Here is a 14523-nt window from a genome sequence, read left to right as displayed (position 1 = left end):
CCTCTTCCTCCTAGGCTATTCCATCAATTAGCATGATTCCTGACTTGCTTTCAAATTCCTTCTTAATTTCTGGTAACTGGAGAGATCTGTCTTATGGAATGCTCAGTTTCTTTGAAAGTATACTTAGCATGTCTAAATATTTCTGTTAGCTTAATCCACATTCTGCCAGAATCAGAAGATTTATAATATTTTCCAACTAAACTGTTTTTGTTATATATAGATTTTAATAGCTCTTATAAGTAGCCAAAATACAGCAATTCCCTATCATTTGAAACCATTTTTTGCTTGATTCTCTTGGGTTTTCCAGACAGACATCTACAGAAACAAACAAGATAAAAAGTGTAGTCTTGATTTCCCACATTTACAATTTATTTTCTTGTTCAAAGGTGCTGATCACCATTTCTAAAGTGTTGAATACTAGTGGTGTTTGAGAGCAACCTCATCTTCCTCCTGAATTCATTGTAAATGTTTTACCCTTATGCTGACTCTGGGAAAGCTTTTCAGGCATTTAAAGATTATTATGCTATTCCTATTTTGCTAAGATGATTTATTTGGGATTGAATAATAAATATTTTTTAACTTTTTTATTGAGATGTAATTCACATCACATAAAATTAAGCATTTTAAAGTGAATAGTTAAGTGGCATTCAGTACATTCAGAATGTTGTGCAATCACCACCTTTAATTCTAAAATGTTTTTTTACACCAAAAAGAAAACCTATGCCTTTAACCATTTGCTTCCCATTGCCACTCCCCACAGCCCCTAGCAACCAATAACCTGCATTCTGTCTTTATGGATTTACCTATTTTGGATATTTCATATAAATGAGGTCACACGTGACCTTTTGTATCTGGCATTTCCCTTAGCATGCTGTTTTCATGGTTCACCACACTGTAGCATGTATGAGTACTTGATTTTTATAGCTGAGTAATATGCCATTTATAGCTGAGTAATAATTCCATAAAAACATGAGTGTACATGTATTTATTTGAGTGTCTGTTTTCAATACTCAAAATTTATTTGAGTATCTATCAGTGGAATGCTGAGTCATAGTAATTCTATGTTTAGGGTTTTTGGGAAACCATCAAACTGCTTTCTATAGAAGCAGATTTTACATTCCTACCAGCAATGTCTAAGCGTTCTAGTTTCTCCACATCCTCACCAACACTTACTATTTCCTGTTGTTGTGTTGTGTTTTGTCTTTTTCCAGGTATAGCCACCCAAGTGGGTGTGATGTGTTAACTTCACTGTGGTTTTATTATTTTATTTTTCAATTATAGTTAACATTCATTGTGGTTTTGAGATAGTTTTGGAGTTTTAAAAACAGTCTCTATTTACTTCATGGTTAGGGGCCTATTAGACTTTTTTCTACTTTAGCTAATTTTAGTAATGTATATTTTCCTAGAGCATTCCTAATCTAAATTTTCAAATTTATCAGCATAAATTCAGTATTCACACAACTTGAGTCTGTAATTGGGTTTCCCCCCTTTCTTATCTCTATAGTAAATATCTGTGTTTTCTTAAGGCTCATTCTAGTACTACCTTCGAGTCATTTAATTTTTGTTTCCATTGTATAATAATAAAATGAGAAAGTAGGGTTTTATGATCTCTGAGTTACCTTTAGGTTTTGAGAAATGAATACAGGTTTCAAAGTGTTTCCAAGGGATTTTATTCTATCATTTTGATCAATTCAATTGGTCAAACATGAGTATTTACGCCAACAAAAAAAGGGGGAGGGAAGATTTGGTGGAAAGACAAGAACAAAAATATCTTTTATATGGACTGACTCTTAGCTGCATAACCTATTTTAGAAATGTGGAGATGGAAATCAGCCTTCTGTCTTATTAGACTATGAGAAAAACATGTCCATTGAAATAAACATTATTAAAGAGGTCTCTTCTCTTCTGAGACACTATCTCACTGAAGCACTGCAGCTGATTTATGCTTTAATGGCTAAAATATTTGACACTGGGACTTCTTTTGTCTGTATGCCTTTTCCAAACTCCCTCTGAGTAAGGGACTTTTATTCATAAAAATGTACTTTAGAAAAATTAGTATGTGGAATTTCATTCTTAGATGAATTAAGTCATTTTCCCTTTTCTTGAAAAAATTATTTAAAAAGTAGATTTTCCCCCGCTTTGGTAACATTATCCATGAGAAGAAATGCGGAGCACTTATGTGAGAAACTGTATGTTAGCAGTTCCCAACATTAACAAAAAGTGACATCATAATCATTAATTTGTAAGAAGCTCTAAGGCATATTATTACATATACATGGCCTATGTTACATAGAAAATATAAGATGCAGGTGTGCTGAACATGACATCAAAACTTGCTTGGGGTCTTTAATCAAAGAGTAGTAGTAAAATCAAATTAAAATGGGCTATTCTTTAAGAATAAATTTGGAGTACAACTGTATATGAACAAGTCATCTGACCTAAGCATATGTATTAAACTCTAATCACATAAGTTTAAAGCTAAAAGTAACTTAAAGAGATCCAAATGCTTCATCTTTCAAATGTGACACTAAGTGTCAAAAAAGTTAAGTGATTTAAACAAGGTCAATAACTAATAAATGAACAGAACCAGAAATAGAACTCTGATTTTTTTACTTCCAGATCTATCTTTTTTCAACTATCTCATATTCCTTCTGCAATTCTCTTATTTAAGTAATAGCTTATAGTTTACAGCTGTTATATATTATTTAAGTTAATGTTATTCTTCTTTTAAAAAAAGGTGGTTAATCAAATATGGAGTCATTCATTTTGGTAATGTTGTTTATGACTGACGCAGGGCTTGATCTTACTCATGGCTCAATATTTCTTTCATAAAGGAAATTACACTGCTTTTCCTAATTAAACTATACCACTGCTAATCAAACAGTAGATATGGGGACTTCTGCTTCATAGAAAGATTATAGCTAACAAATGAAGAAGGGGTGACAGAATTGGAGAATCACCATTTTACAACCCTTAATGAATATTAATAATCCCAGGCAATAATCATCATTGGTTACTGTCATCACAAAGATAACCAGCTATTGTGTGACTTCTGATAATAGTCCATACCACCAATGAAGTATTCCTGGGAAACAAAAATCCAAAGCTAAATCTGATCAAGCCTCTACAATTACCAATACACAAGTACAGAAAACAGAGTAAACATGTTAAACAGAATAAGTTTTGGGCATGTTCAATTTGCTGAGGAGTGAAGAATTAAAGGACCCATCACAGGAATGGGTTCCAGTGAACACCAGGCTCTCATTTGGAACACCTGGACAAGTAAGCCCAGCGATAGAGCCTTGCCAAAACTAATCCTGCCTTAACTCTGTTAATATAAAACCCGACAAGGACGTTATAAGAAAGGAAACTTATAGGCCAATCTGTCTCAAAAACATAAATGTGAAATTTCTGAATATTAGAAAACAGAATCCAGCAATAATTCAATAAACTCTACTTCATCATGATGGACATCAATGAAGTATTATTTTCCATGAAAATAAGTTTATTCCATGAAAGTAAGGTTGGTTGAGTATTCAAAAAATCCAATAAGTGTAATTTACTACCTAACAAAATTAAAGATAAAACTATTAGAATCCTCTCAACAGGCTTTTGATAAAATTTAGTTTCCATTCATAATTTTAAAATTATTTTTTAACCAAGAATAGAAAGGAACTTTTCAATCTGATCACCTGTGATAAGATCGGGAATGAGGCAAGGATCCTTATCACCAATTCCACCTAGTATTGTATACCAGGCTTTAACCAGTGCAATGAGGGAACAAAAAGAAATCAAAAGTATAAGGATCGAGGAGCCGGCCGAGTGGCTCAGTTGGTTAAGAGCTCGCGCAAGAGTGCGAGCTCTGAGCAACAGCGGTTCGATGCCCAGCCCGAGCTGAGTTGCTGCTGAGCTGCCAACAGGTAGCAGGATGGCTCAGCTGAAGAAAAAGAAAAAAAAAGTATAAGGATCGGAATATAAGAAACACAACTATAGTTATTCATAGGTTATATAATTGTATTAGTAGAAAATCCAAAAGAATATACAAATTACTAGAACATGTGAGTTTAGCAAAGTCATTAATTTCAACATACAAAAGTCAATTGTATCCTTTCACAATATACACAAATATTGAATCATTATGTTGTACACCTGAAACTAACATAATGTTATGTCAAGTATATTCTCAAATTTTAAAAAGTCAATTGTATTTCTATAACAGCAATAAGCAAAAAATGAATTTAAAAAAATGCCATTTATAGATTGAAACAACTTGGAGCTGATGCGTCCTGGAAAAAACGCCCTTCACAACTAAACTGAAACAACTACCTTAACTTGGAGCTGATGGGTTCTAGAAAAATACACTGTTTCCCAATTAAAAATAAAATAAAATAAAATAAAATAAACTTTTTTAAAAAAATGCCATTTGTAACAGAACTGAATGGCTGATATTATTCTTCATTCACAAATCTACTCTTCTACCAACAGTCTTCCCCCAAATCTCTACCCTTCCAATTGCTCAGGTCAAAAACCTTGGCAACATCCTTGACTTCACATTCTCTTTGTAACACCTTATAAATCTAATCCATCGATAAATGCTATCAGCTCTATCTACGAAATACATCCAGAATCCAGCTCCTTTTTACCACTTCACTGCTATCACCTTGACGTAAACCACAATCCTCTTCCATCTGGATTTTTGCAATAACCTCTGAACTGATCTCTCTGTTTTCCTCCTTGCTCAGCACAAGAGTCAGAGTGATCCTTTATTTATTCAATTTTATTTTTTAAAGATTCTATTGGGGAATTGGGGGAGGGGAACAGCACTGGGGAATTGGGGGAAGGGGAACAGACAAGTTGCTGTCCTTTTGTTCTTCAGTCTAGTTGTGGAGGACGTTGCTTCACTGGCCCATGTTGGTATTATCACCGCGCTCTTCCCGGGTAAGGCAGTCGCTCGACGGCCACTCGACGGCCGCTCATGGCGGCTTGGCACGTCACGAAAGTGCACACCCGCTGCTGGCCAGCCCCACTACAGCCTACGCCGTTGCCGGTGACTCATGGCAGCCCGGCTCCAGGTCCAGCAGTTGCTCACCATCCCATCTACAGAGGGCGCAGTGTCACTGGTCCTCATGTGGGATCCGAACCAGGGCCCCTCTGCTCAGAGCTGGTGACCCAAGCCAACTCCTAACCAACACACCACTCGGCTGGCCCCAGAGTGATCCTTTAAAAACCTAAGTCATATAATGTCACTCTTCCGTTCAAACTCTTCAATGGCTTCCCACCTCACTCTAAATAAATAAGATGTTTTGTAATGCCCTACACCAGTGGTCTTTCAAAGGGGGGAGAGGTGTTAGGAAATGTGTGGGGGCACTTTTGGTAACAATGACTGGAAAAATTATTCAGAGATAGTTGGTGAGGGGCCACAGATGACACACTTCCTGCTACCTGTGTGGCATTTGAATGTCCCACTGGATATTCACTTAAAATAGATAAAAAACTTACTTGTAGTTATTTTAGATTAGGCCCTCACTCCATTTTACATATATATTCACAAAAAAACTTACATATATAGTTTTTTTGCACAAATGTAATTGTGTCAATCAAGGGAAGATTGGACTGATGAGAATTTTACCAAAAGTTGTTCACCAATTCAAAAAATAACATCACCAATTGCCAATTGCAATCCACTTATGGTATATTAATTATCAATACATCATATCAGTCTACATCTGCAGCTATCTCACACACAGTGATTCTATGTAAAGGTATACTATTTTTAGGTCTTCTTCTAGTGTAGTTACGTCCAAGCATTTACACGCTGGTATAATTTTATTAAAATTTTCCTTTGTTTCTTATTTATATATATATATATATATTTTAAGACTTTTTTTTAAATTGGGGAATTGGGGGGATGGGAACAGTGCTGGGGAATTGGGGGAAGGGGAACAGACAAGTTGCTGTCCTTTTTGTTCTTCGGTCTAGTTGTGGANTCGCTGGCTTCTGGACGGCCGCTCACTGCGGCTGCTGGCCGCTCACGCTGGCTGCTGGCTACATACGGTAGCCCATGGCAACCCACTGTCACAGGGGCTGCAGCCTATGCCTTCGCCTGCGACTCATGGCAGCCCAGCTCCAGGCTGAGCTGTTTGTTGTTCAGCATCTTAGCTGTGGAGGGCAGTGTCACTGGCCCTCATATGTGGGATCCGAACTGGGGTCCTCTGGCCTCCCAAGCCAGTTCTTAACCATCGCGCCACTCGGCCGGCCCTCTTATTTATATATTTAGTGTAAGCATAAGTAGGTTATAACACGTAAACATTTTATTTAGGATAACATAAAATGTATTATAAGATACTTACAGTAAAAATGCAGGTGACAGGTCTGACAGTATTGAAAAGCACTTAATTATCTGACAGTAACTAAAAGCACTTATCATTGGGCACCCTGCTCCTCACCTGATTCTCATCTCTACTTGTACCATTCGCTCTAAACACACTGGCCTCTTTGGTATGCCCCCAACACACGAGGCAGCAAGTGCAAAGGCTCTGGGGCAGGAGAATGCCTGGTATACTGGAGAGCAATGAGGCCAGTGTGTTTACAGCAAATGGTACAATTAGAGATGAGAAGAAAGCAAGCAAACATTCAGGTTTCTGAGGAAGCAGACTGTCTACTTTCTTTGGGTCTTTGCTCAAAAGTCACTTTTTCAGTGAGGAATTCCCTGATTATCTTATTTTAAATTTCCCTCCCCACCCACAGTCCCTTCACACCTCATTTCCTTTTGATATATAGCAAGTAATTTATATCTATTTATTTGTTCACTGTTAATACCCACTAGCATGTATGCGCTGTGCAGGGATTTTTGTCTGTTTGTTCCCTGTATGCCCAGTGAATGATAGCAGCCTAGAACACTGTCTGGCACCCAGCAGTTACTCAGTGAGCATCTTTTGAACATATCAATGAATTACTGGACTCAAAGAGAAGAAAATGTAGCAAATTACTTAGCTCTACATTAAGCAATAAGACTCATAATAATGAAAACTTTTACAATAAACTCAAACAAAGAAAGGAAGGTAATTTATGCCTGTAGGACAGAATGATGTTAATGGCCTATATAATGTTAAAAAGAAAAGCACAGCTGACTAAGTTTAGCGGTAAGAGAGTAAAGGGTTTTAGTATTTTTATCTTACATGGTAAGGAATCAACATATACCATCCAAAATTAACAGAAAAAAAGTTTTATGAGGACAGTAAACCAACAGAAAAACTAAATAATCTAATTCCAAAAGTCTGGGTGGAGAAGGGGCAAAGAGAAGATGGAAGGGCAGGATGTGTGTGTTACATCCCTTCTCTTCTTTATAGTGGGGAACCAATGAGAAATATGAGTAAATTAAGAAAAGGGAGTAAAATCGTATTAGCTAAAGAAGTAAAAATATTACCAATAGTAGAACCAGAAATAAAAATGGCTAAAAGTGTCACTGTGGAGTGGGACTAGGGATAGAAAAGACGTTTTTAATCACAAGCATGTATTACTTTGATAAAAAATATTTAAGTTTAAATTATATATGACACTTTCAATAAGCTAACTTTTAATTCACATATCAATTTATAAAATTATAATACAGTGCTTAAGAACATAACCCTGTAAGTATAGACCAGTGGAGTTCAAGTCCTGGTTTCAAATGACTAGATATTACCAACCATTCCTGTAACAGAAATCTTACTGCATATTATGCCACAAAGAAGTTCTTAAGAGTTACTGAGTAGAGTTGAAACTTCTTTGCAAAATATACAGCAAATCCTAAGTAACTGAAATGCTTGGGATGAATAAACCATTAACATCTCACAATTTATGCTGAAAAATTTATCTGAAATATCTTATTGCTCTGATCCAAAGACAGAGTTTTTTTCAAATTTTTAATGTTTCAGGCAGAAGAGCAAATTATAATGTAGTTGTCATTGCCAACATGCTAGCAAACTTAGAAATGAATACAATGTATCTGTTCAACCGTCATGTCAGCTGATTTATTCCATTGGTACCACACATGGTTGAATTGAACATAACTTAAGTTTGGATCACTACTTTTCACCTAGAGTATCTTCCAAAAAATTACAGTGTGAAGCAGCTTTGAAAGGAAACATTATTGTGTATGCAGAAGACTGTCACACTCAGGCAACAGAATTACATGCAGAATTACAATGTCCCATCTCTTGGGAGAAATAGAATTTTTAAAGCCAGGGGAGGTTGGTGTCGCCAATGCATAAGTCCTCAGACGCTAATCATCTTTAAAAGTTTCTAGCTGCAATTCCAGAGAAGATATTTAACTTGTAGTCTTAAAAATTCAATTAAGGAAAAAACTCCAAGAAATAAGAAATGCAGATTAAAAACTCCAGTATTCAGTTGGCATGTAATCAATAACAACAATAATAGCAGCAGGGACAAACATTTATTGTGACTCACTGTGTACCAGGCAGTGCTGTCTTCTTCAAATGTACTGTATATACTCATTTAATGCTCAGAACACCTACACTATGTAGGTACTAGTCCTCATTTTGCAGACGATGAAACAGGCATACAGAAGCTAAGTGATTTGCTTAAAGTCACACAGTTAATAAAGAACAAAGCTCACACCCAAAGTCAGGTAGTTTGGCTTACAAGAATATGCTTTTAGAGAGCACTAGATGCCTCCCTAAAATTGTATTAACAGAGCCACTGAAGGGCAGGAGGCAGGCAAGTGACATAACGATATTTGCAATTTAGGAAGATCACCATTACAGTACTAAGATAATAGGTTGGAATGGAAACAAGATCAGAAGCAAGAAAAATAGTCAAGAGTCCTTGTAATGGTCAAAGGAAGGGAAAAAAAGGATCAGAACCTGATTAAAGTGGTGGCAGTAGGAAATAACAGAGAGGATAAATACTTAAGAAGAATAGATAAGATATACTGACTCCTTGACTCTGTTGGTTGCCTACATGATAGCCATTCCTTCAACAGGTTTCCCCGCGAGCAGAGGTACCCTACCTCCACGGTACAGGCTGCAAACACCAACTAACTGCTTTCTTGGCTTACCCTGCAACTACAACATGGCATTTGACTGAATCCTAGTCAATGGAAAGTCGTGAGAAGTCTGTATGTTTGTAAGGGGCTGTCCCATTCTGATATAAAAGATACTCATTCCCTCAGTCTCTATCTTCAGATAATGATGAGTGAGGATATAAATTATTCTTTAATTAAACTGCTGGATTCTGTGTATTAATATTTTATCAAGAGTTTTGTGTTGCTAGCTATAAATTAGTCAATAATTTCCTTCTTTGATGCTGTCAAGTTTTGGAATACTACATACATAAAAAGAATTTGCAGGATTATAAAATGAATTTGTGAGGCTTGCATGAACAGATAAAAGCATGACTTTTATCTTTTCATTAAAGGCTTAATAGTATTCCGTTGGTACGCTAGGGGTGAGAGATGGACAAAGGAGATAGGTGTCTTTGACATCTTATGGTATTTCTTATACAGTAATTAGTCGCTTTATATTTTCAATTTCTTTTGGAGTCAGTTTTGGTCATTTATATCACCCAAGAATATTACCAATTTTATCCAGGTTTTCAAGCTTATTTGTATGGAATCTTATTAATTTTTAAATTTTCATCACTATCTGTGATTATTTTCCCATTTTACTTTTTATTTTATGCACTTGTGCTTTTTTCTTGATAAATTATGTTTAGCAACTTTTAATTTTTCTTAACACTTTCTACCAAAATCTTAAATCACAGATTATTAAATGTCACATGGTAGGTAAATCAGCACAGGATCAGGAATTACCCTTTTAGAAATACGGAAATAACAAGAGCTCTACTTTCTGTGCCAGGGCTATATGGGTACACACAAAATAAGAAAGCCCAGTTATTAAAATATTATCTATTATAATTTCTAGCACAATGGCAAGTCCTTATCTTAAAAAGGACTGGACCCCTAAACCACCTAGCAGATCACTTAATACAGCAAAAGGTTGGTCTAAGAGGCAAGCACATCCAATTCTAGCATTCATATGTTCAATTCTCCATTTGGTTTATCCCATTTGTATTAATACATACTAGCACAATTCCTGACTTAGGTTTATAACCCTAAACCAAAAGGATAAGAAAGCCCTTCCAGGGGCGGCTGGCTAACTCAGTTGGTTAGAGCGCAGAGCTCACGACACCAAGGTTGCCGGTTCAATCCCCGCATGGGCTGCTGAGCTGCACCCTACACAACTAGATTGAAACAACTACTTGACTTGGAGCTGATGTGTCCTGGAAAAACACACTGTTCCCCAATTTTAAAAAAAAAAGCCCTTCCATCTAATTGAGTTAAAATAATTACACCAATTTATAAACATTAGTAATAAATATGAATTCTGTATCCAACCCCTTAATCTCTATCCTTTCTAATTTGAACAGAATATAATCTCTTCTAAAATCTACCCAATAGAAGGTCCATTTTAGCATTCCATATATTCTACATAATCACAGAGTTAAGATTTTACTTACAAGTCAGAAGACTGATGGACTGACTTGGATTCTACTAATTTAACAGCTAAAATTAATACTAGAACTTTAAAATACAATGTTAGAGGCAATTACAGATAGCGTTTTAGTGTATTACTTTAATTGGTGAAGCATACTATTTAAATCAGCAGTTCTCAAAATTTTTGTAATGGGTCTCAGGGCCCATTACACCGAGGACTCTCAAGATTTTTTGTTTGTGTCAGTTACATCTATTGATAATTACTATATTAGAAATTAAAACTGGGCCAGCTGAGTGGCGCATTGGTTAAGAGTTGGCTTGGGGTGCCAGCTCTGAGCAGTGGGGCCCCAGTTCGGATCCCACATGAGGGCCAGTGACACTGCCCTCTAAAGCTAAGATGGTGAACAACAGCTCGACCTGGACTGGGCTGTCGTGAGTCACTGGCCAGGGTGTAGGCTAGAGTGAAGCTGCAGCAGGCTGCCATAAGCTACCGTGAGTGGCTGGCAGCCGGCGTGAGCTGCCAAGAGCCGCCGTGAGCGGCTGTTCAATGGCTGGCAAGCGACTGCCTCACCCGGGAAGAGCGCAATGATAATACCAACATTGGCCAGTGAAGCAACGTCCTCCACAACTAGACTGAAGAACAAAAGGACTGCAACTTGTCTGTTCCCCTTCCCCCAATTCCCCAACGCTGTTCCCACCTCTAATTCCCCAATAAAATCTTAAAGAAAAAAAAGAAATTAAAACTAAAAACTTTAAAAAATATTTAATTAATTTAACTATAATAAACCTCAGTGTGACATAAATTTTTTTTTTTTTTATATCCAAAATGTGTTTACTGGGATGCTTCCTCACTCATGTTGACTCGGGGCTTTTAGTGCTGCTTCCTTCTGAAGGAGCATCATTCTGTGAGCCTTGCTTTTCCTCCTGTGGGCTGACAGAGGACCGTGGAGCAGCCAACACACAAAACTACCGTTTGTGCATGGCTAAAGACGGTGGTGATTTTATAGCATCCTGGGCATTTCACGTCCATGAAGTAGGAGTTGGGGCTCTGCACCAGGTGCTTCTTCTTGTGTTTCCTCTTCTCCTCTTCTGGAGAGGGATGAAGGAGATCCTTAGCGAGAGGCATGTTCTCGTAGGGAGGTCGTCACCGCCGGAAAGGCGACATAAAAATATTTTTAATGAAAAGTAACTCTATTTCCCAAAACAAAATAAAATTGTGAGAAGAGTGGCATAGTTTCACCTCTTTACAAAGCTCTTTAATATCTGGCTTAATAGAAGAAAACTGTATTCTCATATTTGCATCTTCATTCGATCTGTTGCAATTTGTTGTTTTGGCTGAAGTATATAATACATGAAGAAAATCTGGTCTCACGTATGTAGTTGGAAAAGAAAGTTCTTCAGGACCCCATGAAAAGGTTTTAGGGACCTTGCTTTGAGAACCACTTCAGGTAATATTTGTATATAGGTAATATTTCACTTTTAACATTAAAATTCCCTCTCCATTAAAACAATCTGTTATGCTAGCAGACAGAACTCTAAGACAAGCTTTGAAATCCACTTTAATCATTATCATTACTCATACTAAATTACGCTCACATAGGCAACAGTATACTTATAAACATACACAGCAGAGACCAAACTTGTATTAGTTTCACTTGATTATTGTCTAGTATTGCATTTTTTTTTTTTGAAAATTTTTATTGGGGAATTGGGGGGATGGGAACAGTGCTGGGGAATTGGGGGAAGGGGAACAGACAAGTTGCTGTCCTTTTGTTCTTCAGTCTAGTTGTGGAGGACGTTGCTTCACTGGCCCAAGTTGGCACCATCATTGCGCTCTTCCTGGGCAAGGCAGATCAGTCGCCGGCTTCTGGACGGCCGCTCACTGCGGCTGCTGGCTACACACGGTAGCCCATGGCAACCCACTGCCACAGGGGTTGCAACCTATGCCAATGCCGGCGACTCATGGCAGCCCAGCTCCAGGTTGAGCTGTTGTTCAGCATCTTAGCTGTGGAGGGCAGTGTCACTGGCCCTCATATGTGGGATCTGAACCGGGGCCCTCTGGCGTCCCAAGCCAGTTCTTAACCATCGCGCCACTCGGCCGGCCCTAGTATTGCATTTTTATTTCTATTAATTGCATGTCCTGTACCCCTTATTCTCTGAAGTAGCTAGTCCACTGTCTTCAAAATCTAATTCCATAACTTCTCACCCTTCTACAAATGGCTTCACTTCCTATTTCCTTAAGAATATATGTCTTTAGAATAGAAATCCATCAATCTCAAGCCATCAACACCATGAATTTAAATGCATTTACACCTTATTTTCCACTTTTACTAGAGTTTAAATAGAAGCAGCACTTTACTCCAGTCTAAAACTAATCAATCTATTCTCTACATGGCTTGTAAAGGCCTTTAATTATGCTCAAATCTCTCTCACCTTAAAAACAAAATTCAACAGAAAACAAAGCCACCAGTGGTTTATATACTTCAAATGAGTAAACTTTATGGTATGTAATTATATCTAATAGAACCACTGAAAAAAAACCCAAACACACAATTCCTCAACCTCTCACTCCCTGTGCTGCTCTGCCTTTATGCCCTCCTTTGAGGACGAACTTTTGCTTTAAAATGTTTTTAACACTTTACTGAGGCACAACTGACATACAATAAACTATACATATTTAAAGTATACAATTTGCTGAGTTTTTGAAGTATGTATATTTGAGAAACCATCAACACAGTCCATGGAATAAAGAGTCATCATCACCAGAAGTTTCCTCGTGCTCCCGTATAACACGCCCCTTTCCCCCCTCCCCCACATCCTCATACCACCGTTTCTGACAGACTTCTAAATTAGTAATCTCCAGATTGTCTCCTTTCTTATTTTACCCTCATTCACTCCTCAGTATAGATTCCATCCTTGTGACTCCACTGTAAATGCTTTCATCAAAGTCACCACGACTTTCAAGTGTTTAATCGAATGAAGTTTCATTTCTACTTGATCTCTTTATAGCATTTGACAACTTTCTCCTTCCTTGAAACCTTGGCTTCTGAGGCCACACTCCCCAGGTTTCCCGTCTGCCTCCCTGGCTACTCATTCTTAGTCTCCTTTGAAGAGACTCATTTCACTGCCTGTCCCTTCTACGAGTATGTTTGTCCTAGGCCCTCTTCTCACTTTCCCTTGGCAATCACATTTACTCATGACTTTAATGACAACTGATATACAGTCAATCCTCATTAGCTGAGGGTTCCATATTTGCATATTCGCCTACTCACTAAAATTTAGTTGCAACCTCAAAATCAAAACTCGTGGTCTTTTGTGGTCAGTGGGGATCCGCATGGACATGAACTTCAAAAGGAACTCATCTTCTCTACTTACAAACATGCTTTTCCTCAGTGAGCATGTCCACTGTCCTATTAGTTGCCTACATGGCAAACTTTTTATACTAACTCATCATTAGTTCAGAATTCGTGGTCTCTAAGGCCCGGCCAGATAAGACATCATTTGCCCAGCTATATCTGACTGAGGAAATGCATCTATTTCTAGGTGATAGAAAAAAATTTCAAGTTCTGATTCTCTTATTCTACCCAGTTGTATTGTAAATGTGTAAGGTGGGATGGGATGGGATGGGGCAGGGAGGGAAGGCAGGTAAGGGGTAAACAACATACCAGAAGGCATAAATGTCTTGTAGAAAGGGTTTCAAAAGGCCATTTGGAAAAGACCATACAAAAAAACACCCTAAATGAGCTGCCTTACCTGCATAAGATATAAAATTTATATTTTATGTGCTTATCTCTAAAGCACATCCCATCCAGCTGTTGCTCATGATAAATGAGAATTACACTGAAACTTACTGGACCTGATTTGTCTCACACAAAATACTTAAAGGCTATACATTTCATAGCCAATGAGAAGTGCTTCAATTAACATTACTTCAATTATTTCAACACTGTATACCAGCCTCTCAGAATCCTGGGAATGAGATTTAAATACACACACACACACATACACACACACACACACACACACAC

General features: G+C 37.5%; 2 protein-coding genes across 2 annotated transcripts in view; both read right to left on the bottom strand.

The window, feature by feature from the left end:
- Window positions 1-14523, bottom strand: part of NUMB (NUMB endocytic adaptor protein) — a 77224-nt gene that overhangs the window by 39537 nt on the left and 23164 nt on the right. The gene's annotated exons all lie outside the window — the stretch shown is intronic.
- LOC109381595 (40S ribosomal protein S27) lies at window positions 11363-11650 on the bottom strand. Its single transcript, XM_019640402.1, has one exon. It carries the CDS (start codon window positions 11619-11621, stop codon window positions 11394-11396), a length of 228 nt encoding a protein of 75 aa, XP_019495947.1. The 5' UTR covers window positions 11622-11650; the 3' UTR covers window positions 11363-11393.

Source organism: Hipposideros armiger, unplaced genomic scaffold (genome assembly GCF_001890085.2).
Source record: "Hipposideros armiger isolate ML-2016 unplaced genomic scaffold, ASM189008v1 scaffold_49, whole genome shotgun sequence".
Lineage (NCBI taxonomy): Eukaryota > Metazoa > Chordata > Mammalia > Chiroptera > Hipposideridae > Hipposideros > Hipposideros armiger.
This window is presented reverse-complemented; position numbering and strand designations above follow the sequence as displayed.